The sequence below is a fragment of the Aotus nancymaae genome, unplaced genomic scaffold (assembly GCF_030222135.1).
Source record: "Aotus nancymaae isolate 86718 unplaced genomic scaffold, 86718_ANA_hifiasm-v0.15.2.pri h1tg000021l, whole genome shotgun sequence".
Classification (NCBI taxonomy): Eukaryota; Metazoa; Chordata; class Mammalia; order Primates; family Aotidae; genus Aotus; species Aotus nancymaae.
In genome coordinates this window covers 917617-936269 of record NW_026988433.1, presented here as the reverse complement: position 1 = coordinate 936269, position 18653 = coordinate 917617, and the positions used below count along the sequence as shown (strand labels likewise).

Sequence of the window (18653 nt, the reverse complement as noted above, 5' to 3'; positions counted from 1 at the left end):
ACCACGCACCCTTCCCGGGGCCGTCTATACACATTTAAACACAGCATACACCCTTCCCGGGGCCGTCTATACACATTTACACACAGCACACACCCTTCCCGGGGCCATCTACACACATTTACACACAGCACACACCCTTCCCGGGGCCGTCTATACACATTTACACACAGCCCGCACCCTTCCCGGGGCCGTCTATACACATTTACACACAGCATGCACCCTTCCAGGGGCCGTCTATACACATTTACACACAGCACACACCCTTCCCGATGCCGTCTATACACATTTACACACACCACGCACCCTTCCCGGGGCCGTCGATACACATTTACACACAGCACACACCCTTCCCGGGGCCGTCTATACACATTTACACAGCACACACCTTTCCCGGGGCTGTCTACACACATTTACACTCAGCACGCACCCTTCCCGGGGCCGTCGATACACATTTACACACAGCACACACCCTTCCCGGGGCTGTCTACACACATTTACACACACCACGCACCCTTCCCTGGGCCGTCTACAGACATTTACACACAGCACGCACCCTTTCCCATGCCGTCTACACATTTACACACCACACACCCTTCCCGGGGCCGTCTATACACATTTACACACCACGCACCCTTCCCTGGACCATCTACACACAGTTACACACAGCACACACCCTTCCCGGGGCCATCTATACACATTTACACACACCACACACCCTTCCCGGGGCCGTCTATACACATTTACACACAGCACACACCCTTCCCGGGGCCGTCTATACACATTTACACACAGCACGCACCCTTCCCGGGGCCGTCTATACACATTTACACACAGCACGCACCCTTCCCGGGGCCGTCTATACACATTTACACACAGCACACACCCTTCCCGGGGCCGTCTATACACCTTTACACACAGCACACACCCTTCCCGGGGCCGTCTATACACATTTACACACCACACACCCTTCCCGGGGCCGTCTATACACATTTACACACACCACACACCCTTCCCGGGGCCGTCTATACACATTTACACACAACACACACCCTTCCCGGGGCCGTCTATACACATTTACACACAACACACACCCTTCCCGGGGCCGTCTATACACATTTACACACACCACACACCCTTCCCGGGGCCGTCTATACACATTTACACACAACACACACCCTTCCCGGGGCCGTCTATACACATTTACACACAACACACACCCTTCCCGGGGCCGTCTGTATACATTTACACACACCACACACCCTTCCCGGGGCCGTCTATACACATTTACACACAGCACGCACCCTTCCCGGGGCCGTCTATACACATTTACACACCACACACCCTTCCTGGGGCCGTCTATACACATTTACACACAGCACACACCCTTCCCGGGGCCGTCTGTATACATTTACACACACCACACACCCTTCCCGGGGCCGTCTATACACATTTACACACAACACGCGCCCTTCCCGGGGCCGTCTATACACATTTACACACAGCACACACCCTTCCCGGGGCCGTCTATACACATTTACACACAGCACGCACCCTTCCCGGGGCCGTCTATACACATTTACACACAGCACGCACCCTTCCCGGGGCCGTCTACACACATTTACACGCACCACACACCCTTCCCGGGGCCGTCTATACACATTTACACACAGCACGCACCCTTCCCGGGGCCGTCTATACACATGTACACACAGCACACACCCTTCCCGGGGCCGTCTATACACATTTACACACAGTACACACCCTTCCTGGGGCTGTCCGTGCCCATAGCGGCCTCAGCATCCAGTCCTCCCCATCCTTTTAGCTCTCTCTTGCAGGGGCCCCTCCTTTGCTCTTCTTCCTGAATGTTCTCCACCTCCCCAGGAGTTGGGTGCCCGTCTCCCTGTCCACCTCGGGTTCGGCTGTGGGTCCCGGGGCTGCACTTTCGACCCTCCATCCCGTGGCTCCATCGGCCCCCAGGCATCTTCAGGTGAGTCCTCTAAGCTGGCTTCTTCCACAGACCAGAGGGCCTCTAGTGGGGGCCCCGCATCGCAGACCTGGTTTCTGAAAGTCAGGGCATCCACTCTTTGGGGAAGCGAAGTTGGCTTCACGGGGGCAGCTCTGGTGCCCGTCCTTCCCTCCAGACACCGTGCGACTCCCCACCTGGCTCCCTGGAGGCCCTGGTTCTATTTCCATTTCTGCTGCCTGCGCCGTCCCCTCAAACGGCTTCTGCATGGTCTCCATTCCCCTCTCATGCTTTAACCCCAAATGCGAGCCCCGCCTGGCTGTCCTGGGGCCCCCTGAACTCCGCGTCTGTCACAGGTCTCCCCCACGCACCACACACACGCCCCGGCCTTCTGTCCCTGTGAAGGCCCCGCCCGCCAGGGGGCTGGGAATCAGCTGCTGTCCCAGCCCACCTGTCAATCACCCATCCATCACCCGCCAATCACCGTTCCTTGCCAGCTTTGCATCCCAAATATTTCTTGGAAGAGTCCTGTGTTGACCACACCCTACAAGAAAGAAAGTTCACCCCAGTGGGCTCGACAGGAAAGATGTTAAGGGAAACTGCAGGGATGTGTGGTCAGGTCATGGGGACAGACGGGGCGGTGTCGGCCTCGGGGCAGCCACTCGGACCACAGTGCAGCTTCCGACGTCTGTAGTGCCTCCAGCTCCGAGCTCACCAGGCTGGAAAGCGGTGGTCAGCATCCGGGGGCCTGGAAGGGCTGGGGCTGGGTGGGGGGCGTGGGGATGGGGACAGGTAAGCTGCTGTCCCTAGCTGGGAGAATGGGGTTCTGGCTCTCAGCCTGTCTCCCACCGTACAGCAACCTCTGATCGCCAGACAAAACACCAGGGTGAAAACTGCCACATCCCCAGGATGAGAGAGAGGTCGGGGGAGAGGTCGGGGAGTCAGCTGAGGGAACAGCAAACACCGGGCATGGCTGCGGCTGTGCAGTGTCAGGGGATAAAAGTGAAAGACAGAACCGGTGGTGACACAGGCTCCTCTGCCACTCGGAGGAGTCAGGCTGTCACAAAGGCCCCTACGTAGGCCGAGTGCAGTGGCTCACGCCTGTAATCCCACCACTTTGGGAGGCTGAGGCAGGCAGATCACCTGAGGTCAGGAATTCAAGACCAGCCTGACCAACATGGTGAAACCCTGTCTCTGTTGCAAGTACAAAAATTAGCCAGGCGTGGTGGCGCACACCTGTAGTCCCAGCTACTCGGGAGGCTGAGGCAGGAGAATCGCTTGAACCCGGGAGGCCGAGGTTGCAGCGAGCTGAGACTACACCACTGCACTCCAGCCTGGACAACAGAGCAAGACTCTATTTCAAAAAAAGAAAGAAAAAAGTAAGGCCCCTGTGTCATGGAGACCCAGGAGAGCGCTCCGTCGGCTGCAGCCAGGTCCTCTGAGCTCCAGTGCCCACGTCCCGGCCCAGCCCACTGACCCTCGCCCACCGCACAGGTTCGCTGTGGCCTTGGCTTCGCTCTGAGCCTGGGATGTGCCGTGACCCTTCCGTGGGTTTGGCCCACGGAAGCCGATTTTGTCTGGGGGAGGTTAGGGCGTTTCTCCCTGGGCCTTCCTGCACAGGAGACTTGTCTCCGCTGACAGTGGCCGCCTCCCAGGACTACATCTGCTAGGTGTCTCCACCCCAGGGCTCCCGACCTCCCTTACTCTCCAGCCTCGGTGGTGGCCGCGCGCTGCCTGTCCCCGCACCCTCCCCGGGCCATTCTCAGTCTCTGCGGTATACCTCGTCCCCCTGAGGGCCTTGGCTTCCTTGGGCCCCCCACTGCCGGCCTGGTCTCCCGCTCCGCAGGGTGAGCGTCGGGAAGATGATGCGAGAAGCCGACACCCACGTGGGCGTGTTCAGTCCAGGGCAGAGCCCTCGCAGCCCGGTGCCTGACAATCTCAGCAGTTAAGGGAGGTCAGAATATTAAAGAACCTGCCAGATTAACTTCCAGCTTCCATTCAAAAATGTGTCAGTGAGGATTGATTCTGGATGTGCAATTTAAAATCTGACAGGATGAGAGGATTAAATACATTTGCAAATAGTCCTGAAATGCTTCACAGAATTCGAGATCTGGTCTAAGTTCAATGTATTAGATAAACTAGAATGTTTAAAGCACCTGACGGGGGGATTTCCGGTGTGATGTCAGGCATTCACAGTGATTAAAAGAAAATAAAACGTTACATTTATAAGTGTCATTTTTAAAAGGCTCAAGGGAATTTAATTAACTAGAAGCACAAAAGCAGTGATTGCTGTTTCACGACGTTATTTGATCTGCCCAAACTCAGTTAACCAATCGGGGCCACGGGGAAGGATTTGTGACCATAATAATACAATAAGAATTTATTAATTGGGTTTGTGACCATCATAATCTGATATTTAAGGTGAACTGCAGGCTTGCAGCACACAGGTTTTGAAAGGCGCAACTTAATAAACTACATATACATTTTTAATAACTAGTTTTGGATAGTCTTTTTTGTGAATAGAAGCCCATGGGCAAAACACGAAAGAAACAAAATGAACCAACCCCGAGCTCAGACCCTCACACGACATGGTCCCGGGAGACGCAGCCCAACCCGAGCTCAGACCCTCACACGACTCTCACACGACACGGTCCCGGGAGACGCGGCCTGACCCCAGGGTCATCACATCTCTGTGCCCTGCAGGAGCCACCCTTGCCCCCATGGTGCCAAGAGCAGGTGCTGCCGCTGGATTCCTGGGCCAGGAGTCCTGCCCTGGGACACTCCCAGCTGGGCCTCCTCAGACGCTGGGCACACTCTGAGCTCCACCTTCCGTCTCACCTGGAGCGGGAGTGGGTGGTCCTGCGACGGACCCAGGCCCTGCCTGCCCAATGCCTCCATTTCTTCCCTGCCCACTGTGGCTGCACCAGCCTCCAGCCTCTGGAGCAGCAGGGCCCGGGCACAGTGCCTTGAAGCCCCTGTCCTGCGGGGTGACGGCCAGTCAGAGCTTAGGGGGTCTAGGAGGAGAATGAGCTCCACCACCCTGGATTCCCTCATTTGTAACACCTTCTTACAGAACTTTCCATCAGTTCTCTTAGCCACCGTCGGAAGTTTGAAATGGGGAAGAGGGTGGAACGGAGGGGCTGAGCCTCACGGCTCTCCCTCTGGGACGGGTCTCATCGGGTGGCCGGGCACGCAGTCAGGGGGAGCCTGCTGGGCTGGCCTGGGTCTCCTGTGCTTCTGGAAGGCGTGGGGCACAGAGCTGAGGCCTGCCTTCCCCAGGCCCCCCAGTTCTGCACAGGCCTTCTCAGCTGTGCCCCAGCCCCCCTAGCTACACCCCAGTGTCCCCCAGTTCTGCACAGGCCTTCCCAGCTGTGCCCCAGGCCCCCCAGTTCTGCACAGGCCTTCCCAGCTGTGCCCCAGGCCCCCCAGTTCTGCACAGGCCTTCCCAGCTGTGCCCCAGGCCCCCCAGTTCTGCACAGGCCTTCCCAGCTGTGCCCCGGGCCCCCCAGTTCTGCACAGGCCTTCCCAGCTGTGCCCCGGGCCCCCTAGCTACACCCCAGTGTCCCCCAGTTCTGCACAGGCCTTCCCAGCTGTGCCCCAGGCCCCCCAGTTCTGCACAGGCCTTCCCAGCTGTGCCACAGAATTCCCCCCAGTTCTGCACAGGCTGTACCCCAGGACCCCAGCATGGCTCCTACGGGGACCCCAGGCACCCTCACCTCCCTCTGCACCCTGCCCTCCACACCCAGCCAAGACAGAGGTATGGAATATGGTTGGCATCCCCCCAGCTGCCCTCCCCTGTGCCAAAGAACCCACTTTACAAGGTCCCAATGCACTGCCCCTCACCCCGGGCAATTCCTACAACAGCAAAACCAGGGGCTTGAAAAATACAGTTGTCATGGGAAATATCATCTTTTGCAATTCTACAGGATTTCTCAGTGACACTGCCACCCAGCTTCTAGAGAGACTCAGTGTAGCCCTGTCTCCTATCCCCTACTCCAGCTCAGGGACCTTGGGGGCCTTGGCCGACCAGCTCGGCTTCCAGCTGCCTCAGCCCAGGCTCTGGAGAGACCTCAGTGCCCTGAGCGGCAGCCCCGGATGCCATGGCCATACTCGCCTTCACTATTCCCAGACACTGCAGCCACACTCACCCTCACTGTTCCCGGACGCCGCGGCCACACTCACCCTCACTGTCCCCAGACGCCACGGCCACACTCACCCTCACTGTCCCCGGACGCCATGGTCACACTCACCCTCATGCCCAGCTCCACGTTCTCACCACCGTACACCTCCATGCCGGGGTCCAGCAGCCCGATGTCCCCGAAGTATTCACGGTCCACCACAAAGGAGCAGCCGATCATGGCCGGGGTCCTGGGAGGCAGAGACGTCGGCATGAGGCCCTCGCCATGCAGGCCCGAGCCCTGCCTGCCAGGCTATGAGCTGGGACGGCCTGGGAGAACCCCAATCCCCTCCCTCCTGTGCCTCCTCCCTGCACACTCAGGTCCCTGCGCCCAAGGTGAGGGCCGCTGCCCTCCAGACCCAGGACTGGAGTCCCTCAGAGCCTGGTCCAGCACTGGGCACAGACGGCGTCCACACCCCCAGCACCGACAGATGACAGAAACCGAATTCAATTCAGCTTAGTGTTGGGGACTGAAACAAACGCCAACTGGCCGCTGTGGTGGCTCACACCCACTAGCCCAGCACTCAGGGAGGCCAAGGGGAAGGATCACTGGAGCCTGGGAAGTTGAGGCTGCAGCGAGCTGACACTGCACCACTACACTCCAGCCCGGGCAACAGAGCGAGATCCTGTCTCCCCACTTCCCTGAAGAAAGATCAGTTTACCCAAGGAGTCCTGTGGTTGCCTCGAACATCGTTTCCCCAGCTCCCATGAGTCACCTGCCCGCCTCCCCCAGGCTTTACCCTATTGGTGAATCAGGAGTCAGAGCTGCAATGGGCAGTTGTGTAGGTTGTGCACTGCTCAACTCCACAGAACCTGTTGACGTCTCCAGTCACAGCCTGTGCAGCTACGTGGAACAGACTGCCAGCTGTACCACACTTCCTCGAATAACTCAAATGCCAGCCGACTTAGCCTGGCCCCGTATCTGTGAAATCATGCACGTGCTGAGAATGCATCAGTGCCGTGAATCCCCTGGGAAGAGGTCGCATGGACAGCAGCAGGGAAGGCGGGATCTTTTGGTGGAGCGGGAGGGGTAAGCTGGCGGTGGCGTTGTGGGTGACGCCGTGAGCTCATTCACTCATCCCTCTCGGGTTTCTGCTGGGTGTCTGCAAGGTGGCGGGGATTGAAAAGGAAGCAGGAAAATGCCATTTCCAGCAAGGAGCGAGCAGAGTCTATGTGTTGCAGGGAAGGAGGAACTTCTAATCTGCTGAAAGATTTGGCCTCAAAACAATTTCCTTGTCCGTGGAGGGCTTCATTTTTTCCGAGGCCTCAGGTGCTGTCAGAGGAACCAGCAGAGCCTCACGCTGTCCCCAGATGCCAAGGCAGGCCCGCACGGGCTCCCGTGGCCACGGTCAAGGCCAAAGCCGCCCTGCAGGCCTTGAGCTTCCCGATCCTCCTCTAGGTATCAACGTGTTCTTCAATAAAAACCACAGCCTCAAAAGTTGGCCTCTGTCACAATTTAAAAGAAGCAGTTCTGTCCCCAGCGACTCAGCAGTCAGAAATAAATGCCCATCAATTGTCCAAGAATAACAGGAGCATTAAAAGGCAATTATCCTTTTATTTGTGCAAAGATCTAATTTGTTCTGGCATTAGATTTTGGCTACAAACCTAACAGTAATGAAATTTTAATGCCCTCTTTGATTTTCAACAGCGACATTTGATTGGGTAAGTTATAGTTTACCACATACGACAGGTATTTCTCCCGTTTTCTTAAAAATAACAGTCATCTCGGGGTGACCTCTGATGAAGTGAAGAGCCACATTCTCTGCCACCTCTATAGTAGCGGGGAGTGGCTTTTCTACTATTGCTCAGAGTCCTAAAATAAACTTAAATGCATGAGGCAAGGGAGGCAGCACCAGCTGGAACTGGATTGACCTGCCTGAGAAACGCCTGCTGTGATTCCAGAAAAAGGCAGGGCTGAGGGTTCTCATCACGCTCGGGCGGAGCTGCCTGTCACCATGGAGACAGCCTCCCCTTGGGGCAGTTCCACCACACGAGGGCGGGGCACAAGGGCGCAGGGTGGAGACCCCAGGTCCTGTGTGCCTGAGCTGCTCTGCCCGACGCCTGCGCACGCCCTCCGGTCCTCAGCTTCCGGGGCCTCAGCCCAGCCGGACGCCTCTCATTCTTGTTGTCGGCACCAGAAGCGAGTCAGCCCGGCAGTCACGGGGACAGGTCGATAAACAGAGAGGGGACCATCCAGACGATGGACTGCGATTCCGCGGTGGAAGGAGTGAGGCTGATGCAGGCTGCGACGTGGAGGATCCCTGGAAGAGTGGCACTGAGGGCAGGGAGCCAGGGGCAAGAAGCCACTCCCCGTGTGACTCCGTCTGCATGCAAGGAACAGAAGAGGCAAGTCCATGGAGGCAGGACGTGGATTCGTGGATGCAGGGGCTGTGGTGGGGAAACAGGGAGTGACTGCTCATGGGTACAAGGAGTGAGGTGGCGGCTGCATAAAGCCGTGACGCACTAAACACCACTGAAATGCACCCTTTCGTGTGGTTAATTTTACATTATGTGAGTTTCACCGAGGGCCCACTGAGTGCTTTGATCCTCCATAGGCCCTGATAACAAGAAAAGCCGTCGTGGCCAGGCGTGGTGGCTCATGCCTGTAATCCCAGCACTTTGGGAGGCTGAGGTGGACAGATCACAAAGTCAAGAGTCTGAGACCAGCCTGACCAACGGGGGCAACCCTATCTCTACTAAAAATACTAAAATTAGCTCGGTGAGGTGGCGCATGCCTGTAATTCCAGTTACTTGGGAGGCTGAGGCAGAAGAATTGCTTAAACCCAGGAGACGGAGCCTTCAGTGAGCTGAGATTGTGCTATTGCACTCCAGCCTGGGAGACAGACTGAGACTGAGTCTCAAAAAAAAAAAGAGAGAGAAAGAAAAAAGAAAAGCCATTGTCATCATATCACCTGTGATGGTGACAATCGGGGTGACTGCTGATGGAGGCCAGGTACTGCACCCGGGACTCGGCTCGTCTGTGCCTCCCAAAACAAGCTGCAGGTCAGGACCAGCGTCACCCTCCTCCCCAGCCCACAGACTGGGAGAGACAGCAGGACGCCCGCCGCGCTCCACCTCTTCGGGGCTTGGCCCTGGGTTTTGCTGAGCACCCCCCGGCCCCTTCTGATGTGGTTTGATGGGTTCCCCTGACCTCACCCCAGGGGTGCAAGCTGGATCGTGCGTTGTCCTGGCCCAGCTGGTGGCTCAGGAATAGGCGTTGCACTGAGAGTTACACCAGGCCCGGGAATGGGCAGGGAGGGAAGCAGGCTTTGGGCAGCAACGTGTGAGCCCTGGCCGGAGCCAGGCCTGAATCACTAAGTCCCTGTTCTGAGTAGCCCAGCTTGAATCAGGCGTCTGCCCTGCACCTTTCGGGCTGTGAAGGACGCACGCTGGTGCGTTTACTGCAGCTCCCCTGTGCTGTTACATCTTATGCAGGCACTGCAGGTCATTTAACTGTCCCCAGTTAGTGGACGGTGGGCTGGGTCCTCCGCTCTGCTTTCCTGCAAGCTCCTGTGCATGTGTGTGCAGACCTGCAGGCGACACCTGGCTGCAGGTGGGAGTCTGGGGCCAAGGGAGGGGAGGGGTGGGGCTCTGGAGTGGGCGGGGCTACAGGAGTGAGTGTGACTGTGGGAGTGGGAGGGGCTTGGGAGTGGGTGGGGCTGCAGGAGTGGGCGTGGTTGTGTGGGTGGGTGGGGCTGCAGCAGCAGGCGTGGCTTTGGGAGTGACTGGGGCTCAGAGACCGTGAGAAGAGGTGAGGCCTTTGTAGAAAGAAAGGCTCAGCTCAGGCTGGGTGCACACCTGTAATCCCAGCACTTTAGGAAGCTGGGGTGGGTGGATCATCTGAGAGACCAGCCTGGCCAGCATGGTGAAACCCCATCTCTACTAAAATTACAAAAACTAGCCGGGCGTGGTGGGAGGTACCTGTAATCCCAGCTACTCATAAGGCTGAGGCAGAAGAATCGCTTGAACCTGGGAGGCAGAGATTGAAGTGAGCCGGGATTGCGCCACCGCACTCCAGCCTGGGCGACAGAGCAAGATTCTGTCTCAAAAAACAAAAACATCACCAAAAAAGGCTCAGCTCACACCTAGGCAGGATGGCGAGGAGGCGGCGGCGGGCGCTGCCGTGTGGTTGTGGAGTGGGGACCCACATCCCTGAAGGCCTGCAGTGGGCCTGCCGTCTGCATGTGCCAGGGAGGCCTGGTGAGCCAAGTGTCCGTGAACCTGGGGTAGGTATGGAAACGGCAGTGCGCGCATCAGACACGATCCACGGAGAAGCTAAGACGAGCACACCAGAGCCACGTCCTTCCACACGGAGTTCAGAACGTGGAGAATAACACACACAAACTCACCGTGCAAGTCACAGGTGGTGACCCACACACGGTACCTGTACGTGCAGATGTGCAAGCTACACGCATGCAAATGTCACCCGAGAGCTTATTCCATTTCTTTGACACACATTTGGTTTCATGAATTTTGATCAATACAATTTTAACTTTGGTTTGTCAACATTTGCCACCTTCAATCAGAGGGACTGAAACAAAAACTTAGAATTAAAGCCGGGGCACACTAAGGAAGAAGAACACAGAAAGGCGCGTCAGGTGCACGACGCAGGTCACAGGGCAGGGAGCTGTGAAACAGGCCCGGGGGCTGCATCTTGGAGGGGTTCCCAGTATCCACTTTCTGGGGAGGGGTGCGGCTCGTCCTTCCCGCCATTCTCCTGCCTTGCTCACGTGATAGGGTGCCAGGTCTAAACTGGGATCCCAGGAATCCTCCGCAATGAGGATGGTCCCCAGGGTTTGTCCCTGGAGAAAGGAGAAGGGGAGCAGGAAGCGGGATAGAATGGGGCGGAGGCCAGCAGGGCAGCCACCCCATGGGCCTGGGCAGCGAGGCCACCTCCAAAGAGGCCTCTGAAGATGAGCCACTAGCGTAGGTTCTGATGGGAAGGGCGTCTGGACAAGCTCCTTATCCCTGCTCCCTTTGAAATTCAGGCACAACTGACCAGTGCTAACATTAAAACAGAGACGTTAAGTCTGAGCAAACAGACTCTTTTAGAGACAAAATGCAACAGAAATGACAGCAGGCCCTGAAAGAAACTGAAGTATTTTACCCGAAACGTATTTCTTTGATGTATTTTGAAAAGGCCTGTGAACCGTTGTCTGTCGTGGGGGAAGCCTACGTTCTGCAGAAAATCTCCTTTCCCTTGTAGGTCTCTTCTGTGTGGCTCTGGGGCTCGGCACCAGCCTCTGTGTCACAGTGTTAGGTGTGGAAGGGGCACGCTCTTCTGTGTGTGGCTCTGGGGCTCGGCACCAGCCTCTGCGTCTCGACCACACTGTTGGGTGTGGAAGGGCCCGCCCCTCCCTGTTTCCAAGTATTTCATGATGTGAGTGGAGTCTGCCCCGCTCATCCATTCACCTGCTGACGCACAGGAGGGACTCCTGTGAGAAATGCCGCTGTGAGGTTTGTGTGGAAGCCTTTGCATGTACATACGTCTCATTCATTTTGAGAAAAACACCTTGGAGTGGAAGAGGTGAGAGCTGGAGAGGGTCTGGGGCCTTCAGAAGGAAATGCTGGTTTTCCACAGCGGCTGTACCGAGTTACACTCCTGCCAGCCACGGCGGAGAGTTGCGTCTGCACCAGGTCCCTGTCGACACTTGGTATTGTCAGCCTGCGCCTTTCAGCCACGCCAGTGGCCGGAGCCCCACCTCACTGCGTGTTTAATCTGCATCTCCCTGGGCTGTGGGGAGCACCTTTCCTGGGCTTACTGGCGCGGGCCCGTCATCTCCTGGGGAGTCTTTGTTCAAGTCGCCACCTGTCTTTTAGCTGGGGGTTGGCACGGGCGTTTTCAGCAGCTGTCTAGGTGGTGGCTGTGGGGAGCAGGGGCAGCCGTGCCCTGCAGACTCGACGGGGCCAGCGAGCCTGCTCCTGCTGCAGCTCAGGGAGTCCAGAGCCGGCCAAACATTGCGGGGGATGCCTCCCACTGGGTTGTCGGAATTTCACTGACTTTTAAAACGTCAGACAAGGCCTTCCTTTTAGTACTAACTGGAGTTATCCAGTGCATTTCCAATGAAGAAAAACCTTCAAGCCATTAATTACTCCCGGCTCCAGGGAGCCCTGGGGGCTGCCTCTGCGGGCTCTGGGATACGGACCAGCTCCGTGAGCCGTTTTTTACCGCAAAGCCCGGCCCGGCACCCGCCCCGACGCTCGTCTCTGCGGGGCCCGCAGCACGTTGTGCTCGCCGGGGACGTCCGCAGCCCTCGGCCCCGCGCGCGCCTCACCCTGGGCAGGGTGGCCCTCCGCTCCCATGGGGCCGCTCACCTGATGGGCGCCGACTCGTCGCCGCGATCCAGCCAGTCCTGAGGGGGGATGATGTACATGCACCAGAGGCCCCAGTTGTAGCCGTGGGCCGCGTTGGCGTACTGCTGCACCTCGAACGTGCTGTACTTGATGTTGTCGATGGCCGGCAGCACGATGCGACGCCGGTCCTCCCGGATGCGCGACAGCGCGGGCTCCGCCCTGAAGGGAGCGGACGCAGCGTGAGGGGGTGGGCCCAGCGTGAGGGGGCGGGCCCAGGGCGAGGGGGCGGGGACAGCGTGAGGGTGGCGGGCCCAGGGTGAGGGGGCGGACCCAGCGTGGGAGGGCGGACCCAGCGTGAGGGGGCGGGCCCAGGGTGAGGGGGCGGGCCCAGCGTGGGGGGGCGGGCCCAGCGTGAGGGGCGGGCCCAGCGTGAGGGGGCGGGCCCAGCGTGGGGGGGCGGGGACAGCATGAGGGGGCGGACCCAGCGTGAGGGTGGCGGGCCCAGCGTGAGGGGGCGGGCCCAGCATGGGGGGGGCGGGGACAGCGTGAGGGTGGCGGGCACAGCCCCCAGCACTCCCCAAGGAGGGTCGAGTCTGTGTCCAGCCCTGTCACCCCCTGCTGAGTCGGACCCACAGCCTCCCTCGGAAACCCCGGGGCCCCTCTTAGCCGCAGACCCGCCCTGACCAAGGCCACACCCCTGCTGGGGGTGCCCAGCGGATGCCACTGGCCCCGGGGCACACTGGCACCGGCCACGCTGGCCCAGTCTGCAGTGTCTCTGAAGAGCTGTCCAGGGGGTCCACAAGAGGTCAGCTGTGTCCGCCACGGGGCTCCCCAGCTCGGTCTTCCTCTCTGCCCAGCCCTGAGTGCCTCCTTTCCTGCTCCTGTGGGAGCTGCACTCATTTGCAAGAATTAATTGAGGATCCATGTGCCACGCCCTGCTCCCACAAACTGGAATACATTTATGAACTATGTGGGTAACCCCCCATATAGGCACTGAGGAAGGAGAGCTGAGCAGAACCCTGGCACAATTAAGGCCCGAATAATATCTCAGTTTACAGTGTTACTACTCAGCTATTTCCCTTTGTATCATCCTGTCTCTATATAATCATATAATAGTTGATCGCACGAGTGCCTAAAGAATATTTCCCTACATATATATATAATTATATCTTAGTTCATAATTGGAGGAATGCCTAGAGCAGACACAGTGCAGAGCATGATTTAAGGGAAAACAGTTACACCAGGACAAGAATCCATGGCCCAGGCGGCAGCGTTCCGTATCGTAAAGATACCCGCTGTATGGCAGGCTTGGGGCGAGAGCCACTCCTTCTGATCAAGGTGGTGGTAACCCTGACAGCTCTGTCACTGCTGTGTGACTTAAAGCATCCTCTTATAAATCTTCTTAGAAGTAGTTTGCCCATAGATAGAGGTATTGCACACTGCACCCTCTTCACTGCGCACGGCCCATGTTCAAGCCTCGGTGACCTAATGGGTTGGACCCCTCACTGCACACGGCCCTTGCCTTCATGAGAACGGGCCCCTTGCTGCGCACTGTCCACCTCCCGGCCTAGGTGACCTAATGGGGGTGGACCCCTCACTGCACACGGCCGTTGCCTTCATGGGAACCCGCCCCTTGCTGCGCACTGTCCACCTCCCGGCCTAGGTGACCCAATGGGGGTGGACCCGTTGTTTTATTGCTCCCGACCCCATCACTATCCTTAAAGATGATTTCACTCACTGCCCTGCCCCCTAACCTATACACGATAAATACTCACGCTTCTGGACATTCGGGGCCTCGCCTGACTCCGCTCATAGGTGGCGTGGCCCCCCGAGCCCAGCTGCGTTTTCCTTGTACTTCTGTGTCCTGTCTCTTCCTTCCTCGGATCCTGCGCCTCAGCACAGCATAAGGGACACCCCACGACCCTGTGGGGCCCTCAGCCCTACATCTGGCACCCAACGTGCCCTACATCGGGTGCCCAACTTGTGGGTTATTACTGTGCTTAGCGCAGCCGCCGGAGCTACTACTGCGGCGAAGTCAGCGCTGGATTCCTGGGCGTTTGGTAAAAAAAAGTGGGACTGACTTTCTGTAACGCTCACAGTAATCTCGGGGTTAAAATGGGACAAACACACTCTACAAATGACTCCTATATTTCCTTTATTAAAACTCTACGAAGGCAGGGGGCGTTTCAGTCTCCTCAGACAAGCTTGCTGAGCCGCCTCCTCCCTTTTCTGATCTGGTCACTAACTTCATCGCCCTGTGCATGGCCTGCGCCCCTCCTGCTGCTTCCTCAGAGTGTAAAACACCTCGAGCCTTTTCCCGAGGAGTAGGGCGGGACCGTTCCCTTTCCCGCCACCCCGTCCGTCCGGCCTCTGTAGGGCGTGACCGTTCCCTTTCCCGCCCCCGCGTCCGTCCGGCCTCTGTAGGGCGTGACCGTTCCCTTTCCCGCCCCCCCGTCCGGCCTCTGTAGGGCGTGACCGTTCCCTTTCCCGCCACCCCGTCCGGCCTCTGTAGGGCGGGACCGTTCCCTTTCCCGCCCCCCCGTCCGGCCTCTGTAGGGCGTGACCGTTCCCTTTCCCGCCACCCCGTCCGGCCTCTGTAGGGCGTGACCGTTCCCTCTCCCGCCACCCCGTCCGGCCTCTGTAGGGCGGGACCGTTCCCTCTCCCGCCACCCCGTCCGGCCTCTGTGGGGCGTGACCGTTCCCTCTCCCGCCACCCCGTCCGTCCTCTGTGGGGCGTGACCGTTCCCTCTCCCGCCACCCCGTCCGGCCTCTGTAGGGCGGGACCGTTCCCTCTCCCGCCACCCCGTCCGGCCTCTGTAGGGCGGGACCGTTCCCTCTCCCGCCACCCCGTCCGTCCTCTGTGGGGCGTGACCGTTCCCTCTCCCGCCACCCCGTCCGGCCTCTGTAGGGCGTGGCCGTTCCCTCTCCCGCCACCCCGTCCGGCCTCTGTAGGGCGGGACCGTTCCCTCTCCCGCCCCCCCGTCCGGCCTCTGTAGGGCGGGACCGTTCCCTCTCCCGCCACCCCGTCCGTCCTCTGTGGGGCGGGACCGTTCCCTCTCCCGCCACCCCGTCCGGCCTCTGTAGGGCGGGACCGTTCCCTTTCCCGCCACCCCGTCCGTCCGGCCTCTGTGGGGCGTGACCGTTCCCTTTCCCGCCACCCCGTCCGGCCTCTGTAGGGCGTGACCGTTCCCTTTCCCGCCACCCCGTCCGGCCTCTGTAGGGCGGGACCGTTCCCTTTCCCGCCACCCCGTCCGGCCTCTGTAGGGCGGGACCGTTCCCTTTCCCGCCACCCCGTCCGGCCTCTGTAGGGCGGGACCGTTCCCTTTCCCGCCCCCGCGTCCGTCCGGCCTCTGTAGGGCGGGACCGTTCCCTTTCCCGCCACCCCGTCCGGCCTCTGCTTTTCAGTCTAGCAGCGCGGAAACGGGCGCGCCCGTGAACTCTGGCTCCGCTAAGACATTAAAACCATCCGCGCCGCAGGGAGCTCGCAGCGTGGGGGCGGAAGCGCGGCCGGGCCGTGCTGTGCGGAGCGGAGCCTGCGCGAGCGTGCGGCGTCCCCACCCGCGAACGGGAAGGATGACGAGGTGTAAGCGGGTCGTGGGATGTGGCAGGAGGGGCTCGCGGTGTAAGGAGGGCTGCCTTGGGTAGCGACTGGGAGGGGGCGTGGAGGGTGTCGCGGAGGGGGCAGCAGCTGCCCCAGAGCCCCAGGATGTGCCTGCTGGGCCGCAGGGCTGGCCAGGAGGCCGGACGAAGCCATGAGGGCAGAGAGGGGGGTGAACAGAAGCGGCTTCACGGGCATCAGCTCAGTCTGCGACTCCCCGTCCCAGGCGGGGGTCCCGGGAAGCAGATGCAGCCTCGCCCGTGGAGACACCACGGTCTGCTGAAAGGCGAGACGCCCGCAGAGGCCTGGGTCCCACTGGGCTGGAGCCGCTCGGCCACCTGCTGACGTAGAGCCCAGAGGCTGCAGTGAGGGGCGGGGCGGCCCGAGGCTAAGGCAGGGCCGGCTTGGGGAGGGGCAAGGCGCTGACCCTGCCTGTGAGACCACGCGGCCATCCTCGCCCCTCCTTCCTGTCCTTCTGGGTGAGAACCTGGTATTTACCTGCTTTTCAGCTCTGTGAGGAGGATTAATTAATTACTGTTAGCAAAGTGCCTCGGAGGCGAAAACTCCCTGCAAATACCACGTCTGCCAAGGCAGAATCCTTTGTGGAGGCAGTTCTGGGAGGGGTGCTATTTATTTGCAGACGGATAGCTGGGTTGTCAGTTGTGAAAATTAAAGTTGCACTGCTTTAAAATTGCATTTTGATGTGACAGATGCAAGCCTTCCCCAAACGGCCCCAGGCCTCGAGAAGCTCACGTGGCTTCAGCGGGAGGGACTGAAAGGCTGCCAGGGGTAGCCGTGCAGTGCACAATGTGTGCGACAGTGTGGGGTGACCCTGGCGGGGGGCAGACAGTGGAACAGAACTCATGCACAACACGTCAGGTGACGAACATCGAGGGGAGGAGCGAGGAAGGGGCAGGGAGGGCACAGGGCAGAAGTGGCAGCATCTCATCAGAAGAGCGCCTGGCTCAGGCCTGAGATGCCCCAGGAGAGCTGAGTGCACGTGGAGAAGCTCCTCTCACAAAGAGGGGAGGCTGCACGGGTGGACTTGGTGGTGCCTCTTGGCCCCAGCTCCTGAAGGCTACAGGGGGTCCCCTGGCCCCGGGGCCAAGCCATTGGCAAGGCTGCAGCAGCACGGCAGCGCAGAGGGGGATGGTGGAATGGGACCCGCTGAGCCCAGCTGTCCAGCCTGTCCTGGCCCTTACCAGCCTGTGTTGAACTCGACGTGGGCATCAAAGAAGCCGACGACCGGGGCGGTGGCCGCCTTCCAGCCCTGCAGCCGGGCGCGGATCAGTCCTTCCCTCCGGCTGTTTCGGACGATCTTCACGAGGCCCGGGTACCGCTTGTTCACGTACTGGTCCAGATTGAACTTGAGCTCCACTGAGGAGAGACAAGACTTCAGCGTGCTGGCCGGTGCGGGGGCCACCGAGACCTAAGCCAGGAACGCCGCGTGGCCCGTGTGGGATCAGTGTCTCCTGAACATTCGTTTAGGACCCACTGGGTTGCACACAGTTCAGCGTGGGACGCCACAGAGAGACCAGACCCCAGCCTCACGACGCCGACATTCACTGGGGAACAGCAAACGAGGAGACACAGACCAGATGGAGACGGGGACACAGGGCCGAGCAGTCAGCCACAAAAACCCAAGTCCGTGGATAGATGGGTGGATGCACAAACGTGGCCTCTCCACGCAACGGAACCCGCTCAGCCAAGTCCATGGACAGATGGGTGGATGAACAAACGTGGCCTCTCCACGCAACGGAACCCGCTCAGCCAAGTCCATGGACAGATGGGTGGATGCACAAACGTGGCCTCTCCACGCAATGGAACCCGCTCAGCCAAGTCCATGGACAGATGGGTGGATGCACAAACGTAGCCTCTGCATGCTGGGGGCAGGGTCTCCTGAGGGAGCTCCCTGTGACCAAGGGCAGGACACAGGTAGCCGAGCTGGACCACATGGTCCTCCCCACATGCCACCCTGTCCAGTGAGACGGGGCTCAGGAGGATGGCCACGCCATCCAATCCTCGGTACACAGACCCCAGTGTAGACGGTGCTGCCGGGCGGGGACCCTGCTGCAGGCCAGAGCTTGGCCCACTGCACGGCCTCCTGCCTCCACAAGGGGTCGGGAAGGGGCTGCCCGTGTTTCCCGCCATTTCCAGAGGGAGCATCATGGCTGCGGGGTCTCTGCTCTGTACCTGGGAAGGGCGGATGGGGGCCAGTGCTGGACCCTCGCTTGGGGTTTCAAGCCTGTATGCTGGAGAGTATAAGTAGGCTGCCTTCAGGTGACCTGGGGCTGAGGTGGGCTTGGGCGCCAGCCTCGAGCTCCATCCAGCCAGGCCATGCCAGCCTCTGTGGGCATGAGAGGCGGGTGTGACTGGCAGCTGGGAGCACTTCGCTCTGCTGGCCTCACTGTGGAGGGGGAGTGGCTGACCCCAACTTCGTCTCCACCCGGAGCCTGAGCAGGGCCTTGTCTGGAAGCAGGAGCTTCGTAGTTGTATCTGGCTAAGGATGTAGAGACGAGATCCTCCTGGGTTTGGGGTGAGCCCTGCATCCAGCCTGGGTCCTCCTGAGAAAAGGAGAGGACGCAGACACACGGGGAGAGGCCACGTGATGCAGGCAGAGA

At 59.5% G+C, this 18653-nt stretch overlaps 1 protein-coding gene across 1 annotated transcript in view; it reads right to left on the bottom strand.

Annotated features, from left to right (window-relative positions):
- GALNT9 (polypeptide N-acetylgalactosaminyltransferase 9) overlaps window positions 1–18653 on the bottom strand; it is a 120329-nt gene that overhangs the window by 42118 nt on the left and 59558 nt on the right. The window contains exons 4-6 of the mRNA XM_021675912.2: window positions 17235–17409; window positions 12456–12653; window positions 6214–6331 (exon numbers count right to left, since the gene is read on the bottom strand). Of these exons, the coding sequence (XP_021531587.1) occupies window positions 6214–6331; window positions 12456–12653; window positions 17235–17409 (491 nt within the window). The remainder of the gene's footprint in view (window positions 1–6213; window positions 6332–12455; window positions 12654–17234; window positions 17410–18653) is intronic.